Below are 19,920 nucleotides of genomic sequence, written 5' to 3'. Positions count from 1 at the left end.
CTCTCCAATTCCTTCTCTCCGAATTTGACTTGAGTATTAGAGGGTTTAAACTAAAGTATGTCTTGGCCCCCCTTCTAGCTTCTTTTCAATTCTTTCAGTGATCGACACTAGAGATCTTCACCTCAACTCATACAATTACTTAGCAGAGCAACAATTGACCCGACATGAGCCGACTCAATAAAAATCGATAGGAGTCACAGACACGTCAGGGAGTTATCTCATCCCCTAATCTTAGACCAGATCATTTTAGCGACGTCTATGTGAACACCAAGCTGAGACTTTGAGATGAGAGATGTACCAGGAAGCCAAGGAGAGCAAGGATCCACCTCGAGTGAAAGAGGTCAGGTTGCCTACAGAGGAGATTTTGCAACGACAACCCATGCCAAACTTCCCCCCACAAAAGTACTTGAGGGAATATCAATTTCTTAAGAAGAACAGTCTCGAGAGTCAACAGTCTGAGAATTGCCTTCAAGAGACTTCTTAGACAGGAAAAGCCACTCTCATGATTAAAAAGAAGGAGATGTTAATTCGGTGAGATACTCCATTTTCATAAGAGATATTGGTTGAATAACTGCCAAGACACTTCCAGCCATTGTAGATTACCGAGTATACTAGATAATCGACCTCGGAAGACCCCTTATGCCAATTCAAAATTGTCCCCTTCGGCATCAATATGCTAATAGGGTAAAATGCAAAGTTTTCTTGATGACTCTATCAGGTCTGACACAAAGGTTGTTTAGTTGACTGAAGTCAGACTCTATCCAGTCCTTTAAGGAATTTAATATCATATCCCTATATTATTTTACTAGCTGCAAGCACTACTATAAGACTTCTCTTAGTCTATTTACAATGAAGTAGTGGAACCAAGAAATCTTACGAGAGTACATCCAACACTTCAATCGGGATGCTTTAGACGAACCTTCTACCACCTATGTCTTCAAACTCACGAAAGCTTTAGGACATGGTATGAAAGACTATCAGCATACCTAATATCTAAGAACTTTAACTAAGGATAAATTGACTCTTATTTATTTGTCAAGATTGTAGTTAAGGATTTCTTCATAGCTCAAATCTATATAGATGATATAATTTTTGATTGAACCAACACTATATTTTTAAATGAATTTGTTGAACTAATCAAAATGAGTTCAAAATAAATCGGGTAGGTAAACTATACTTTTTCTTAGGATTACAGATAAAACAAACTAAAGATGGTTAATACATTTATCAAACTAAATATGTAAAAAAATTAATTAAGAAATTTGGTATGAACAATTCAAAAAAAATAAAAACACCCATAGCAACAAACATAAATATTGATAGCGACCTAGAAGGAAAATAAATAGACTTGAAATATTATAGGAGTATAATAGGTATCTACTATATTTAACTGCAAGTCGACCTGATATTTTATTTGTAATAGGTATGTGTGATATGTATCAATCAGATGCTAAGAAATCTCATCTAACACTAGTAAAAAGAATACTTAGATATGTTAAGGGAATACTAAATGTAAGAATATGGTACCCTAAAAGTAATCACTTTAATCTAGGAGGGTACTCTGACTCAGACTATATTGATTGTAAATTAGATAGAAAAAGTACAAGTGAAGGATGTCAGTTCTTAGATCTATGTCTAGTCAGCTGGTGTAGTAGAGAGCAATAATGTATTGTATTATCTACTACTAAAGTAGAGTACATAGCAATGAGGGAATGTATTGCACAATTATTTTAGATGATACACACATTAATTGATTTTAACTTGAAATACCACAATACCAAAGTATTAATTGACAATATCAGTTCAATCAATTTCACCAAGAACTAAATCCATCACTCTAGAACCAAACACATAGAAGTCAAACACCATTTTGTTAGAGACCATGTCGCTAAGGAAAAAATTATACTCGACTATGTTGAGTCCAAATCAAACCTAGCTGACATTTTTATAAACCCCCTATTTGAATCTGAGTTTAGCACACCCATAAGGCAATTAGGAATGTGTTTGGTAGACTAAAGATACTTTTTTTTTCAAAATCAATGTTTTTATCACAATAGTTTTTCAAATCTACTAATACTTAGTTTTCAAAATTATACTTATCTTTGAAAAACTTAGGGGGCGTTTGGTTTGATCATTTTTCATTTTCATTATCTTATTTTCTAGAAATTAATGTTTGCTTTGTGTTTTCCAATCTCATTTTCTAGAAAATGAGAAGTCATTTTCTAAGAAAATAGAAAATAATAAAATATTATTTTCTATAAAGAATGAAAACTGCAGCTAAAAAATAGAAAATGAGAAAAGGCGGCTACAGTGCCACACTCCTCCTCATCGCACGATTATTTTAATAAAATAATTTATTAAATTAATAAATATAATTTGATAATTTTATTTTAATAAAATAATTCATTAAAAATAATTTTTTAATAAAATAAATTATTAAATTAATAAATATAATTTTTTAATTTTATCTTTTAAAATTTAAAATAAATTTATATATTTTAATAAAATAATTTATTTAAATAATTATTTTAATAAAATAATTCATTAAATTAATAAATATAATTATTTAATTTTATTTTTTAATTTAAAATAAATTTATATTTATTTTAATAAAATAATTAGTTAAATTAATAAATATAATTTGATAATTTTATTTTAATAAAATAATTCATTAAAAATAATTATTTTAATAAAATAATTCATTAAATTAATAAATATAATTTGTTACTTTTATTTTTAAAATTTAAACTAAATATATATATTAATAAAATAATTATTTTATTCATAAAATTAATAAATATAATTCTATAATTTTATTTTTTAAATTTAAAATTAATTTGATTTTAATTAGATTTCACAGTACATTTGAAGTTATGTAATACTATATTAGAAGGTCAGATTTGACCTCTTTCTAATATAGTTGATCTCCTTCTTGTATGATTTTTTTCCTGATATTTTTATTAAAAAAATTTATTTTATTTATAATTTTTTATATTAACAAACCAAACACATTTTTTAATTTTTTTCTAGAAAATAAAAAATAGTATATCATACCAAACGTATGATATATTTTCTAAAAATAAGATCAGAAAATAGAAAAATAGAAATAGAAAATGAAAAACAAAAAATAAAAAATTTTCCAAACCCAACGCCTCCTTAATTTAATCATTGATTTCAAAATTAAAAGCAAAGTTTGGACTTAGCCTAAGCATTCCCAATAGAGATTATGCACTTATAGACTCAGGTTACTGCATCTCACAAAGCACACCAGATAACTTGCTTATGTATTGTGAAACCTAGAATGGTGTGAGATGCATAGGGGTAAAAGATTGGATTTTTGATGCTTATGTCCACGGATCAAATCAAAACTTGAGCTAAAAATAAAGAATATGGATCAAGTTAAGTGCTCCTGCTTAGTAAAGGTTAGCTGGAATTGTAAAATATCAAAAATTTGAGGGAAGATTAGGAAGGCTAATTATGTTAAACCTAGAGTGGATTAGGTTTAATTAATTTAAACTCTAATTTATTTAATAAGACAATTAGACTAAACTTGTAAATCATAAAAATAGAAATCCATTAGGTTATTAAATATAAGATTCGGGAGAATGAGACTCGTCTTACAAAGAGGAGATCGACGAAACCAAATTGGATTAAATCAGAGATCGTTTGGTTAGTGAACTAAACAAACCAAGATTGAACCAAATTGAACCAACGTGGTTTAGTTTGTAATGAAAGAGGTTTTGGTAAAATAAAATGGATAAAAAGGTTCGTCTTATTGGGTTGCAAGGGTGCAAACATAGTCCCACATCTAAAGTACATGGAAAATATCATGGGGTTAAAAGGATGGAAAGTATCTCCATTGGTATGAGGCCTTTTGGGGAGAGCCTAAGAACAAAGTCATGAGGGCTTAGGCCCAAAGTGGACAATATCATATCATTATGGAGATATTTTGATTCCATCGGTTTCACAAAGACGAATCCAACAAAACTGATTTGAGTTAAATCAGAAGTCATTTAGTTAGTGAACCAAGCGAACCAAAGTTGAACCTGGTTCGCTATAGTAACCGGTTCAATCGTTATAATAAAACTTAGGTTTTTAATTGGGTTTAGCCCAGTAAACCATAATTTTTAGCCAGTTTAGCCAGTTAGTTGCGCCGATTTGGGGTTAAATCCAAACGTTACTGTGATTCCTCTTTAAAAAGGAATCGCGCGACTCTTTTTTTCCCCAAGCCTGCTCGATCCTCCTCCCCTCTTCCAATTCATCGCTCGCCGTCGCGCCTCACCAGCTGAAGCCGCCCGCTGCTGTGCCTTCGTCGCTGCTCCTCTTCGTCCTCATCAGCCGAAGCCGCTGCTGCCTGTAGAGATGTCGATGCCGCCACAGCGCCGCCTCCTGCTTCCCCGATCGCCCTCTGCACAGCCGGACGACCGCCGCCGTCACGCCTGCCCCGCCGCCTTCCTTCACTAGAGATGTAGGAATCACAGCCGCCGCCCTACCTTTGCCTGCTCCTCAACCTTCCCTTCCCTCTTCCGCCCCTCCTCTGCTCGAAGCCGCGCCACCCCTGTTCTTGTGCCCTGTGAAACCGCCGTAGGCCCTTCGCCTTTTGCCACCATCTACTGTCACCGACCATAAGCATGGCTGGAGAAACCCTAGCATTGTGACTTTGGTTTGGTAAAGCTCCTTCTCCTCTGTTTGAGCCGTCCGTCGAAAGGAGCATCGCCGCCTTCCTCACCAACCGAAGCTTCTTCTACTTCTTCTTCCAGCAGCATCTACGATCTCTCCTCGACATCGTTGCCTTGCCACCGCCAGCCTCCTCCCTCAAGACCGTCCGTTTAAGAAGCCTTCAGGCCATAGAGAAATTAATTAGTAAGGTAAGATCAGGAATTAACTTGAGTTATAGTAACTGGGGCTACGTTGGTTTGACTAAATTGCGTTAATATTAATCTAATGGGGTTAGCTTGGATTTAATTAAACACAAGATTGGTTGTATTAATTAATTAATACAATTAATTAGTGGATTAGTTAAACCCTATTAATAACAACCCAACGGTGAGATTGGTCTAACCCTAAATAGTATTAAACTAACTCTAAATTGATTAGGGTTTCTTGGTGATATGGTTTTACAATTAGGGATATTATCCTTGTATTTGCAGGACCTTGAGTGATCTGTGGAGTTGGATACGATACGAGGAAGCACTTTGGTAGTTCTATTATGGATTTGCGATATATCAGGTGGGTGAGTTACTGTATTTGGTCAATATAGTTCTTTCTATTTTCAATGCATGATTCTTTGACAGTTCTTATAGTTTGATATCTTGATTCCTTTGTTACTTGTATACTGCTTATGTTACTCATTGTTCATACCATGCTTGACCCTATATTCGTTGACCTTGGTTTACTGTTCTTGATTTTGTTTCCTATCCTTGATACGTGAGATTATTATGATTTATACCTATGCGTATTGATTGGACTGGTAGGTGCTAATGACTATGAAATGAACATCTCATCATGACGCCTGATAACGATTGTAAATCCCAATGATGTGGGTCTATCGTGTCTATAGTTGGCCTTAGTAGTATATAGGTGGTATTGACACCCTATTTCCATCATATTGATGGCGACTGTACGGTAGTGCACGCAGTCGACGACTGTATGGCAGTGTACGCAACCGAGTCGATGATCTGATCCCGACACCGATTAGGGGTGGTACTCGGAGAGTATTAGAGGACAGATATCGACCATAGGATATGTAGCTTATCATAGCTACGGGATCACCGGACGCGAAGCACTGATCCCTCGATTTGGATCACCGGACTACTTTGTTGTAGGGCGCGGAGTACTGATTCCTCGATGCCGGCCATACCCAGTCTCAGATGCTTGCACGAGTTCTGTAGCGTGTGGGGCAGTTGCATCATGCATACGCACATCATGTGCATGTTATATATATGTATTGGACCGTACTGATCCTGCATTTGATTGCTTATCTGTTTGATTCTTGATTGTTGCACTTTGTTTGACATGTCATTCATATGGTGCATTACATGAGACTGTTTTAGTGCTTACTACCTGCAGAGTTATTTATGATATCTTGCTGAACTTTGGTATGTATCCTTGTTATCTTTATTTATCTCTTCATGCACTATCTGTCTCTATTACCCACTGAGTTTTGTACTCACCTTTTGGACCCTGAGATTTTTCTATCTTCCCAGATATCAGGTAGGAGCTTACAGATGATGCCAGGGATCTGCTTGTTAGGTCCAAAAGAATATTCGTATCTCCACAATAGCATGATATTGTCCACTTTGGGCCTAAATCCTCATGGTTTTGTTCTTGGGTTCTCCCAAAAGGCCTCATGCAAATGGAGATACTTTCCATCCTTTTAAACCCATGATCTTTCCCATGTGTTTTAGATGTGGGACTATGTTTGCACCCTTGCAACCCAACAATCCTCCCCCTCAAACAAAGGACCACTGGAAGCTCCGCTACCATTTCTCATGGTCCGGCTGCCATTTCTCATGGTCCGGCTGCTATGTCCTCATGGTCTGGCTGCCATGTCCCTCATGGTCCGACTGCCATGTCCCTCATGGTCCGAGCCTCCCCTACTTCCTTTGTTTTCCCCGAGGGTCCCCACATTTGTAGGATCGATACACGCGCTAGAGGGGGGGTGAATAGCGCGTGTCGCTTTTTCGCAAATCGTTCGTTAACTATCAAAGACTAAGCAGCGGAATTAGAAATAAATGCAAGGGGACACGCGGGATTTACTTGGTTCCTAACCCCCCAGGGTTAGTACGTCCAAGGCCTAATTCGGGAGGCGCCCGTCCACTAGTGGTCTCCTTTCCGAACGTCGTTCGGAGGCGGAGAAACCCGTCTTACAGTCCAATAACAATTACAATGAGATAAATTGAAATTAGAACAGTAAAAATAAAACAAACTCTCGGTAGCCGATCTGGAAGTCCTGAGCGTCGCGCACTCCTCCTGGATCTTCCCCGGTTGCGAGAACTTGGTTCCGTTCGTGTTCAGAAGCACCACTTGATGGAAAGGAGATCGTGTGAATTGATTTCTGGGTTGCTGCTCGCGACCTCCTTTTATAGCCCTCCTGAGTCGACTCAGATCCTTATCTGGGTCGACTCCAGATGATGTGGCAGATAAAGTTCTATCGCCTTCGCCCGCTATCCTCTCTGAGTCGACTCGACTTGCCTTCTGGGTCGACTCCAGCTTGCGTGGCGTCAACGGCGATAAGTCTTGACTCTGCGTCAGCCTGAGTCGACTCAAAACCCGATCTGAGTCGACTCCAGTGCCGAGTCGACTCAAAACCCGATCTGAGTCGACTCAACCCAGGTTTGACCAGAGTTGACTTTGAGCTTGACTTTGGGTTGACTTTGCTTGCTTCACCTCTGCTTTTCCCTCTTGCTTCCAGCTCCTGGTTCCTGCAAGACAAGCATACAGACAAGCAAACACAACAACCTAAAGCCTTACCTAGTGGGTCTAACTTCAGATTTCTACCGAAATCTTGGGTTAGCCTAACCCACTCCATTCTGGAGAATTCATGCCAACCAAGTCCTCCAGACTTGTTGGACTTGTGCTCGGCTCTGTCCTAGCCCCCCAGGATTTTTGCTGTGGTTCGGTTCTCTCTAACCAACCCAGACTTCTGCTGCGACTCGGTCACCTAGACCAGCCCAGACTTCTGCTGCGACTCGGTCACCTAGACCAGCCCAGACTTCTGCTGCGACTCGGTCACCTAGACCAGCCCAGACTTCACCTGGTGCACTCAGGACTCTGCCAAGACTTCTGCCTGATCCTCCAAATCAGGACTTCCCTTTGCCTAGCCTACAACTAGGACTTTCCCTTGCCCAGCTTCACTCACCAGGACTTCCTTGCCCAATCGTCCAGATCAGGACTTCCACTACCTAGTCTAACCGACTAGGTCTTCTTGCTCACTTCCACACATCCAAACATCAGGTCCTGTTTGGATCAACCCTTGGTCAAACTGACCAGACTTAGGTGTATTGTCAAACATCGAAACACTAGGCAAGATCTTAGTGCATCTTGCACCAACAATCTCCCCCTTTTTGATGTTTGACAATTTCTTAAGTTAATATAGGTCAGGGTTTAATTTTCTGGGAGAAATCTATATTATTAACTTAAGGTCCCTTCTCCCCCTTTTCATACATCAAAAAGATTTAATATTTTAAGTTCACTCTCTCTTGCACCAACAATAATGGTAATGCCAATGGTCACGTCTAAGTCTTGATAATTCTTGAAAGACCATAGTAGATTGTAAAATTATTTTTCAGGGTGATTTTCAAATAAGTTTGGAAACATAAATTTTGTATTAGATTTTCAAAACAGTTTTCAAACTTAAGTTTTGAAAGATTTGTTTAAAATAGTTTTTCAAAAGAATATATATATATAAGCTCAATTTTCTTTAATCGTTGTCGTCTGCAAAGATAAGATGGTCTCTCCTACTTGCTTGTTTATGCTCAAAGGACTTCGTTTCACATGATTAAGTAACCTCAACTTTCACATGTTTGAACACAATCTAGACGTTAAAAGTTATAATAAGTATCATAACAGGTACAATCACATGTAAACTGTAAACTGTATCACCAATATGGTTGTTCTTTTGATATTAAGAGTGCATCTTCACATTGCAACTTATCATCAAACAAGCTACTAGTTGGTAGTATACTGCACCATCTGGCTTCGTTGCACTTTACCTCGTCATATCTCATATCTTTATGTGAGAAATATCAATGAGTCAGCATCTCAGATATCAATTGATGAAACTGATACTAACGTTTTATTCAATTTGGAAACAGGCAGCGAAACAGGCTCGACTGGATAAGTTTGAGATCCCAGCTAAGATCAAGTTGATTCCTGAACCATGGATCCCTGAATCTGGTCTGGTCACTGCTGCACTCAAACTCAAGAGAGAAGCCGTTAGAAAGGCATATGCTGATGACCTTCAAAAGTTATACGCCTGAATCTTTTTGTTTTGCCGCTACGGGATTCCACATTTTGGTGACAATTTTTTTTTCTCTCTCAGCAACAAATGAAAGTTTATTACTTTAGTTTTTAGCTTGTTTTCTCTCGAGGAAAAATACCTTCGAAGTTGTTTTTTTTTAATAATAATACCTCCCAATGGGAATTTGTTGAAGTGCATTCGTTGTGACTGTATGCTCATTTATCGGAGGACTTCTCTTTTTCTTTTCGGATGAATGCTATGCTAACTTTAAATATATGAACACATAGAATATTATCTATAAAAGAAATCTGCAAATAGATGAATTAATTGAATGAAAGTAATAATATGCACTTTAGTCGTTTGATGGGATGCCTTCTCATAAACATAGATGAAAAGATGGCAAAAATTAGAACTCTGACCACAGAGCAAGAACCAAAGCATCTGATCAATAAGCATGCAGACATGGTGCAAATATTTGATGCACGAGATTTCTTATTTCATTGCTTGATCAATATCACTCACATCGATTCCTCTATTTGCTCGGCTAAAAATTATACAATAGGGTATGCTCAAAATTGGAGGGATCTTTGATGATGCAACTGACATGCGCAAATAATGGCACTCAGGAGCTTTATTATTATTATTATTATTATTTTAAATGAGTCACGAGTTTGATCGTTTCAAGTAAACCATAATTCCAATGCTAGCCAGTACCACAGTTCCAGTTAAAATCCCCAATTGGAGAGTTGTTACTCTACCTCTTTGGACTTCTGCAAGATCTGGTTTCGTAGCTTCCTTCTTCGTTTCTGGGTCATCAATGTGCAGCCTTAGAACCTGAAACAACAATAAGCCTACTAAATTGAACATCTAGGCATGAAAATATGTTTTGACTCACATTTAAACATGATTTACTTCAGAAGTCGAATTTAATGACATAAAAAAATGAATTTGTCTGGTTACCACAATACCCTACCAACTCCAGATGGATACATATTTGGCACACTGACACCAGAATTGGATTGTAGCCTTTGATTTATATGATATGTACGGTTGGAGATGAATGATAGAAGGTAATATAATGTGCTAAATGAAAGGCGAGATGAATTAAAGAGTACCTTCCATCCTGCTGATCGGGCATGATTGATAGCTGACACAACATCACTATCTGAAGTAAGAAGAACCTTGTCGCCTTCATCATCTTCATACTGCACGGGCAGAGTCATGGTTGAACCATTGAGTTCCATTACTTGTGCAATAACACCACACACATGCATGCAAGAATTATGATCTCACCAAAAGTTGAATTTTGTTGTCACGATCACAGCCCTGTCCTCTTCATTATAGCAGATACAAGTTCATCCAAACTCTCCGTGTCTACAAGAAAAGTTCACAAACCATTCCAACCTTAGATATTAGTACAGAAATCAATTGAAGCTCTGTCAAACAGAAAATGGTTCTGTGACCTTGTCTCATACTAACCACGATTAAATCTGTGTATGTGCCCGTTTTGATCTTCAAATTTGAAAGAAAATGTGTTTCCAACAAGAGGGGGATACTTGTACTTCCCAGTTTCAGTATGCTCAGATGTCATCAATGCTGACGATTCACTGCAACAAGCAAAAAAAGTTCATAAATAGATGTTTGGCAAGGAAAATATAATAGAAAAAGATGATAAAATGTACCTATTCGTGTCAAACTCTGGATCTGCAGGCTCCAAGGCTAGTGCAGAATCCCAAAAGTTTTGCATCATTGTGTTTGCCATGTCATTGGTAGCTTCAGAACCTCCATCAACCTTTACAAATGAAATGCAACAAGGATCACTTAAAGTGAACCAAACCAGAAATAGCTCTGTGAGCATATATGTAAAAAACCATCAAGACAAAATAGCCTAAGGGGCATTGGTTATCAATATCACCTTATGGAATTAGGTTATTTGGCAGAATAATATCCTGTTAGAATATTCTGTATAGCTGTATCTATTACATCACTCAGTGTAGCGACAATACTCCACTGTCTGTCCATGGCAGTGATCTCCATAGTTTTGATGCAGAATGTAGTTGGCTGTCAAAAACTAGCTATAAGCCTATAGTGGTCTCAACTTTTTTAATAAAAAAATGAGAAAGAGTGAACAAATTGTTCATCCAGCATTTTCATTATTCAAATTGTTCAGCCAACACTGATCTTGGGACCCAAATTTTGGCAGCTGCAGGTTTGGACTGCTGGACAATCCACTTAAGCAGTTCTAATTATGCTTGACATATCTGCTGAAATTCCCTTTGTGTTTGGTTTGCCTTGTACTCTGACGTAGTACTATACTAGCTTTACTCAGATACTAAAGTAAATTGCTAGATTCACTCTTATTGTTTTGAAAAAAAATGAAAACATAGTGTGACAAGAAGTGAATGCATAATTGGAAGTATAGTTTCAAGTGAAGTTCAATATTGATTAGCATGATTGAAACCTATCATTCAAACCACCGACTAACACTTGTACCATGTCAGCACGGGTAAATTTTATTGTCACTTGTGCTGCTATAGTTTCAGTGGTACTTACTAAAAAAGGAAAAAACTAGAACTGGTAGACAAAATATTTCTCGTCCCATGACTCATCCTTGGATTTTGTTTGCCACTGATAAGGAGATGTATCACTAAAAAAAGAGAACGGAAAGTAAAAAAACCAACTAGAATACCAACAATAACAAAGAGGAGTAATGCTAGTGTCAAAGAAACCAAGATGTAATCGTATCTTGCATGTTTCCTAGTTTCAATTATGTATCTTGTATCTATCGCATGTTCTCCACTTTCAATTATGTAAGTTCAAGTCCAACTATATCAAGATAGATTTATAGGAGTGTGGAGTAGTATCAAATTTGTGCTGGAAAGATTAAATCTAGGTCTGAGAAAATTATAGAGCTCTCACTTAGATGCTAGAAGAATTTATACCCTCATCTAATGCAAGATATTCATTTTGGTATGTAGCATAATCATTAGTTGATAGACTTGTTATATTTTTGTAACTTGATACTCCAAAACTTTAATTTAATTGAATTGCTAATTGTGATAGACTTTAAATTGATCTTGACACGCTTTGAAATGTGTCAACAACCCAACTCCTATCAAGTGTTGGCACGACATAGTACTAAAACCGTACTATTGTAGTTAGAAACTGAAATTACAACCTAGAACAATACTTCAAACCTTAGAAAGAAGTGACTTTAAAACCAGAGTGCTGGTGTGTATGATACTTTTCAAACATAAGATTCCCATAATTTTGGGTTTCCAACCTAGTATCAATAGTTTAATTTTAAATCCGCTAGAGCAATATGCTTTAAAAACGGCTCTGCAAACTTGATCAGACTGGCAAAAATAAATGGTCATAATTCTCTAAATTTTGATTGGAGATTAAAAAATAACAACCATTTGTTTTTCTTGTTCAAGGTGAAACTGAATTTACCAGTTCAGATTCAAAGAGCATTGGGAAGTCTTTCATTATGTTACTGCACATATAAAAGCATATTACTATTACCAAGGAAATTGCTGCATTTGTTAGCTGCAGAACATCCAAACAAGCAACAATTCGTCCGTCTGTTTTTTTGGAAGTGTAGCAGAAAATCAGAATTAAAGATGGAAACATATTTACATAAAAATAAATGATGGATTACCTCTGTCTAGTACCGGAAGATGCAAGAACTTTCCATCATGCATAATGTGCAATGCATCAAGAACTGTGGTGTCAAGGGTCGCACATTCAGGGTTCAACATCATCACCTATAAAATGGACATTAGTGATTAGACAATGACTCATTATGATACTTGTTGGAAAGAAATTCATAAAGATTTGAAACATTATATAAGAATTTACAGGTTATTAAAATTCATCAGCAATTGCAGACAAAAGTTGCTCCAATGAAGATCCAATAATACTGAAAAATCTGCAAGAAATCATCCCTAAACAATATGACTTAAAATATGAACTACAGCCTTGAAAACATATCACAATTATGAAGAGCCTAAATTGGCATGAATAAACATGTTTACCAAATAGACAATTCTTTGATGAAGTAAAGTTGTCATAAACCAACATGCTTATCAAAAACTTACTAATAAGTTTAACTGACTTATACATCCTATAAATCGGCTATCAATTATTTCACATAATATAATAAATTGCCTAAATTACATATCAGTTTGTAGCCTTGGAGTTGACCTGTAATGATACACAAAACGAGAATGATACCACGAATTGACATCCCTATGCCAATAGCTTCAATGTTTATCAACACCTTCCTTCAGGTATCCAGACTTGCTAAGAATCACATTACGAATTGCAAATTCTACTCCATAGCATCAACTTTTTACCATTCTAATTTGCAAGTACCATATATTTTTATCCAAGCCTACCAATAATGAGACTTTCTTGATCACCTGCTAGAATTGAAACTTAACCTGCCCAAGAGGACACACCAGCCAATCCTGATCGGTACAGCCATATTTAGCAACCCTGGTCCTAAATGATACACGATGAGCAACTCTTGATTCCTAAGCATTGATGGGGATGAAAAATGTATGGGGAAATGCAACGATGAAAAATATATATATATAAAGGTAGTGAACATCTTCACAGAGCTCTGACTTCCTATTCCATCTGATCTGTTTTTCTTTCTCACTTACTTTTTTATATGTTTCTCAGTTGTTCTTTCCATGGAAATACAAATTTGCACTAATAACTTGTATTGTTCTATGTCCCCAATTTCTTTATCTAATCGATTTCCTTTCAATCTGATGGATTATATATCATATTTGAACCTCACAAAAATTTTCGGATCGCTTTCAGCCTGACTAAATACACCCAACTCAGGAATCCAGGATGGAGTTGGCAGTTTCAGAAACCATAACAGGAATTCCATTGAGACAATCCCAATGCTAGATGGAGAGAGAGGGAAAAAATACACAAAAAAAAAAGGTGGGTTATCATGTTTTGTTTCTTTATTTAGTAAATTTATTATATAGATATCCATCAAGAAGGATGAGCAGGTGAATAGAATAATCACGAACCTATGATCAGAAACTGCAATTGTGGAACAATGATAAAACACCTATAGCTCGTAAATTTAAGTATTCAAAAAATATAAGAAGATGAAATGGCTTTTAGAGATCAGGCCTGCCCTCAAGGAGGCATTCAGGGTTATAATGTCTGAAAATTGTAAAAGCCATGCATAAAAAGGATTCAGGAACATGGAAATTTTCTAGAATCAGTTTGGCATACACTACCTTTTCAACCTGAGTTAGATCAGGTGAAATATTTTGAGCAACTACTCGCATAAGCACATCCTTTGTGCTGCAACAAAATTAATTAAGCAAAATTATGAAACAAGTATTATCAGACAAACAGAGTTAAAAAATAATAATAATGGAGAAGTGACATTAGTTAAGAAAATAAAAATCAAGGTCAAAAGATCACAATGAGCAGCATACGTTAGAACTCCATGAAGACTACTTCCTGTTGTTACAATCACAGAGTTAACTTGGAAGTCACGCATCTTTTTTGTGGCAACAGAGACAGAATCTGAGGGAGACACCATCACAACTCTGCGGACAGGTTTCGGAAAGGTCAATAACAATAATAATTGCATTGGTACAAGAAAAAAAAATCAAAACTAAAGCCACAGACATACTTTGAATGCTCTGTCACAAAAGTTGAAAGAGTTGGCTTAAACATTCTTTCTCGGAGAGTTTCAATGAAAGCATAGGGCGCTGCATCAAGGAAAAAGGATGAATCATGAATAATTCAATAAAGTAAATAGAGCAATTATATAATCAAAGTTATCTCAAGAGTAAACAAAGTCGTATTCATGGTTCAACAGTAGAACTCAACATTGAATAAAGTTGTCAAAAAAAAAAAAAAAGAAATGGTCCCATAAAATAGCCACCTAAAAACGAACATGCACTACGTGTGTCTCCAATGAACCATTGGGCAATACTTTTATAGACAATAAAGTAGCTGAATATCATTGGCATAATTATCAAACCGTCTTAGTTCCACCTATTTGGAAACTAATAATGTGACAACTTATTAAAGTAATAATATAGTGTATCATAAAGAAGCTTATAAAATAATTACAATTTTTTTCATTCACCATTCAGCTGCACATTCATTAGGCTTAACATGTGTTGTGTGTGTTAATAATGTTAATTACATCCTTAACATAATTAATGACAATGTGAGCCATGTTTAAGATTTTTAACCCATGCATTATATTTTGCCTCAAAAAATTAGGTTAAGATAGTTAGAATCAATACTACGTGAACTCTCAATTCAAGTGAATAAGAGCTGTTGAATACAATAGCAAAACAAACACTTATCAAACAAGAATTTCAAATTTCGATGCCATTAGAACAAGCATCATTTCATCCTTATTTTGATTAACGCATGTGTCCCTATACCTTCATCTCCTTTTCAGATCAGGCATTTCTCATGGCTCTGTGTCACTTGTCATGTATGTGACTAAAAACATAATGACTCAAATCAATCTAACGAGAACACTAGATAAAGTCCATATATCTTAAGGACAATCTGTGTTGTACACTACTGAAAGGAAGGACTTTATTCTCAGCTATCTGACAGTTTCATTCGTACTCTACTATCATTCTAAACAGTTAAATTTGTAAAAGGGATATGAATCAAAATGACACTAGTATTAACATGGTACACATTTGTAGTTGATCATTTCACACAGTAAAACTGTAAAAGGAATATGAAACAAAATGGTGCCTCAACTAATCTACGTAAAGTTTATTTCTTCTTCCCTGAAGATTTTCAATCCTCAACTTTTATGATGAATGGAAGTGTTGAGGAACAATTGAGCATAACCACAAACATCCTGCAAATAACAACACTAGAGGGCCTAATCTACTCATGCCTTGTTCATTAAGATACAATAAATCCTCTAACCTGACAAGCTGTTTTCCCATTGACGTTCAACTCCCTCAACTGCAGCTGCAATAGCACTACCTTGTTCAGCAGCTTTTTCCATTTTTGATATAGCATCATATAAACATCTCGTTATATCCAGCATGGCAATAACTTCACCATTCTCTACTACAGGAAGGTGCCTAAATTTTCCTGCAAAAGACCAAGCAAATGAAAAGTCCAAGTTAACCCGCAAATAATAAGAAATATTGAACCTAGAAACAATACAGTGTTTAAGAAAAGATGAGAGGAACAACAGATTTTCTTGCAATATGATATAGTCCTGAAACATCAAAGCTACTACTAGGAAAGTACCTCTTCTCTGGTCTAAAGCATATCATCAACTGGAAATATGTACTATTTACCATGCAATATAGAGTAAACAACTCTTCCATAACTTCAAATTAGTCGTATAAGTCAAAAGTTAATATTGCCCAGAGCTCTAGTCAGCCAAACAAATAGCACTATAGCATGGTATGATGCTAAGCATTTTGGTTCTGATAATCATTATTGCATAACTTCAGTTGCATAAATATATTGAAGTTCCTGAAATTATTATTTTAACATATCAAACGTAAGTAACAAATGTGACAACTAACATCAACAGTTAAAATACATGTTAAGTTTTAACAAACATTGTTGTTTGTAAATATAATTTATGAGCATTAATTTTTTTTTTTGAAATCATTGATTCTTGATAGTCCAACAATTTAATCCATAAAGTATGGTAGACCGCACCATAATTTTAAAAAAGTATTCTTTAAGCTTGAGGGACACAACGTATTTTGTTTTGCAGCACAATAATGGCATAAGTCGAAAGCTAGTCTCCTTTCCAACAACCCTTTTACCTACCAAATTTTTAGCCCATGACAAGAAGTGGTGACAAAATCAAAGAGCGCATATCAACCAACAGACAACATTTTGCTTGTTCTTTTGAGAAATCATAAAGGATGAATCTCCAATTTAACATCAATAGCATACGCACAATTTATTATCAATGGCATTTGTAAATTAACTAGAATTCAGATACACAATGATGTTACTAAAAACATCAAACTAGGTCTTGCTAAGTATTGTCAAATTCTAGTAAGTGAGTTGCATGAAGATGAAAATACAACAAATAGAGGTAACCACAATTAGTCTACATCAAATTCCTAGATTAGTGGGTACCAACTACAAAGTGTTAGGCATTTTAAGCTAGTACATACTACAGAGTTATAGCGATCAACATACTATGATTGTATCAAACAATATGGTTAGTACAACTGGAATAAACGAAAAGAGACTATCAGAAAAACTATCCGAGTAGATCTAAATAGCATAAATAAATTTTATAGACATATGTAATATCAGGAAAAAGAATTCGATTAAGGTTACATTTTTAAAAAAATTGACCAATCTACAATATTTAATCTCATACAAAAGTTAAACCTTTCTCTGTCTTAAACATGAATCTTGACCTAAATATGTTAAACTCGTGTTGTGTAGAAAGGAAGACATGTTCCTTCAACCAGAATTATTGGTGCTTTATGCTCATTTACTTGATATAAGAATTATTGTTTCATTCTACATATTTATAACAAAAAATAATGTCAAAAAAGTGCATTGAATTTGTAGGCATAACAGTACAGACATAAAAGTTGCAGCTTTAACTATTCATAATGAGCAACTACCATAGCTTTATATCAAAACAAGCCATCAACATCGACACCACAAGAGGAAAGCATTATCTAAGGGCAACTATACGTGAAGGTAAAGAATAAAATAATTCATGAATAAGCTAACCTTGAACCATTTTTTGTAGAGCCTCTATTGCAAGACTATCAGACATTACATAAAGTGGGTTTCTAGTCATAATCTTTGACACAGGTGTCTGCTGCGGCCTCAAACCCTCCGCTAGAACCCTTATGGCAATATCCTGAAGAACCGAAACCGAGCCCAACACAAATACTTACCTCATGACCAAAGAAGATGGCAGTATCAAAAAGCGAAAGCAATCAGCTTAACCAACCTTGTCGGTAACAATTCCAGAGAGAAGCCCGTTGACATCCGTCAAAAGCACGGAATCGACCTTACGCGCCGCCATCCTCCTACACGCGTCGGAGACAGTCGTGCCCTCCGAAATAGTCAGAGCTTTCGATAATCTCAGCTTCTTAACCGTCCTTTCCCCACTGCCCCATCCCGACAGAAAGAATCACAACAACAAATCCCCAAAAGAGCAAACTCGGAAGACAACAGAGGCGAAAACAAATAACCATACGATGCTTGGGTAGGATAATTCGGCTTGGAGGCGGAGGCGGAGGTATTGGCGGCGGCTGCGGCGGCTGCAGAAGTGGTGCTGCCGTTCTCGGACAGGTTCTTCGCCTTCTTCGCCTTCGCCGCAGCCTTAGCGTGGCGGAAGGCGACGCGGCTCCTTCTCGAAAGAGGAGCGGCGTGGCTGTCCATCTTCTTGCTCGATCGATCGGACGAGGAACAGAGCTCCAGGACTTGGGGAGACGATCGAAACTGATAACCCTAAATCGATCGCGACCAAGGGTTTCGTTGCGAGAGCGGATTTAACTAAAACATTCGCGTTCGCGTTCTCCTTCTTCTTTCTTCCTCTCTGCGCTCCTTCCTCCCTGACCTACTTCTGCGCGTGAAGCGCATAGTTGAATTGGTTTTTATTTATATAGGAATGTACAAATTCCAAGTTGCACCCCCATTTTGTAATAAACTCTAAAATAGCTTGATTTTTAAAATCAATTCAACTTATTATTCTTTCCATATTTATAAAATTATTTTAAAAAAAATCCTGGGTATTGAAATTAGAAGAATAGAGCCAAATTTTTTTGGCCAGATAATTTAATTTTAAAACTTACAAGGGAATTTTTCTAAAGGGGCAAAATAAATTTTAATTTTAATTTTTTAAAATTCCTTTGCGCCTTGCTCAAAATTTAATCTCTCATATAGTTGTATTTTTGATTAATTTATTTAATAAAAATGATGATGATGATAATTGCGACGGGTTGAGGGACTATTAATTGATTTAATTGAAGGTGTTAATGGCATATTTGAAAAAGGAAGGGGAATAAAGCAGGCATAAAGAAGCGTGAATTGAACGGGAAACTGCCAACTGGGACTTCATTACGCGGGCTGCCCGCATAATTATGTGGGCCATCTCCCTTGTTGACCGACCGTATTGCTCGTCCAGTGACGCGAGAAAGAGAGACGTAGAAGCATCCACATTTCTAATACCCGCAACAACGTTTCAAATCTGTGACGTCACTTGGAAAGCAGTTTGGGACCGCGTGCGCTTTCTCCATTCACCGTAGAGGTAGGAATAACGGGTAGTTTTTAAGGAAAATTATGACTTTTAATTTCCTTATTGGCCGGCGCGTGGTGGACCCACCAAAGACGCAGACGAGTCAACTCTCGATGAGCAAAATAACCGGGGCACAAACGGTGGACACAACTCAAGATACGATTGCTGTCGCGATTCGAAATATGAAAAAATAGCATTAAAAAAAACATGCATGAATGTAATTAACGCACAAGCCGTGGAATAATTGCACCAACCATTAAAAAATTAACTTTAATAAAAAGATAAAATTAATTAATTAATATTAAATCAATCATTAATATTATTAAATAAAAAATTTTAATTAAAATTTTTTTAAAAATTAATGAATCGACGCTGCTTCATCTTCTTCTTCCTTTCGGCAGCCCCGGCTTCTCTGATTTCCAGCAGTTGTCAGTAGATTCTCACATTAATTGGAAAGATTCCAACTGAGCATCGACGAGCTCCACGAATAAACGCAATGTTCCGGTCAAATTCATATAAACTGGGAAAGTCCGATTCATGGTTGAGCTGTCCTGTACGAGTAAATGCACTACGAAGAGTATGAATTGTTTATAAAAGCACGAGCCAGCACGCTGCCAGCTTTGACTATTTGATTCTCCTTTCGCTGCCGTTTTCTTCCCTTTTGCGTCGCTTTGTTTACTTGAGATGG

The 19,920-nt window shown here is 36.4% G+C and overlaps 1 protein-coding gene and 1 pseudogene across 1 annotated transcript in view; one reads left to right on the top strand and one right to left on the bottom strand.

The window, feature by feature from the left end:
* Positions 1–8,981, top strand: part of LOC141839008 (long chain acyl-CoA synthetase 9, chloroplastic-like) — a 34,494-nt gene extending 25,513 nt beyond the window's left edge. Inside the window, exon 11 of the mRNA XM_074726653.1 lies at positions 8,817–8,981. Coding sequence (XP_074582754.1) covers positions 8,817–8,981 — 165 coding nt within the window. The remainder of the gene's footprint in view (positions 1–8,816) is intronic.
* Positions 8,982–9,425: 444 nt separating this feature from the next.
* LOC141839009 (CBS domain-containing protein CBSCBSPB3-like) lies at positions 9,426–18,543 on the bottom strand (annotated as a pseudogene).
* Between the last annotated feature and the right edge of the window lie 1,377 nt (positions 18,544–19,920).

Source organism: Curcuma longa, chromosome 11 (genome assembly GCF_044706935.1).
Source record: "Curcuma longa cultivar G26 ecotype Majalengka, Jawa Barat chromosome 11, ITB_CL_G26_1.1, whole genome shotgun sequence".
NCBI classification, from domain to species: Eukaryota; Viridiplantae; Streptophyta; class Magnoliopsida; order Zingiberales; family Zingiberaceae; genus Curcuma; species Curcuma longa.
The sequence above is the reverse complement of the archived record's forward strand: the minus strand, read 5'-3'. Positions and strand labels throughout refer to the sequence as shown.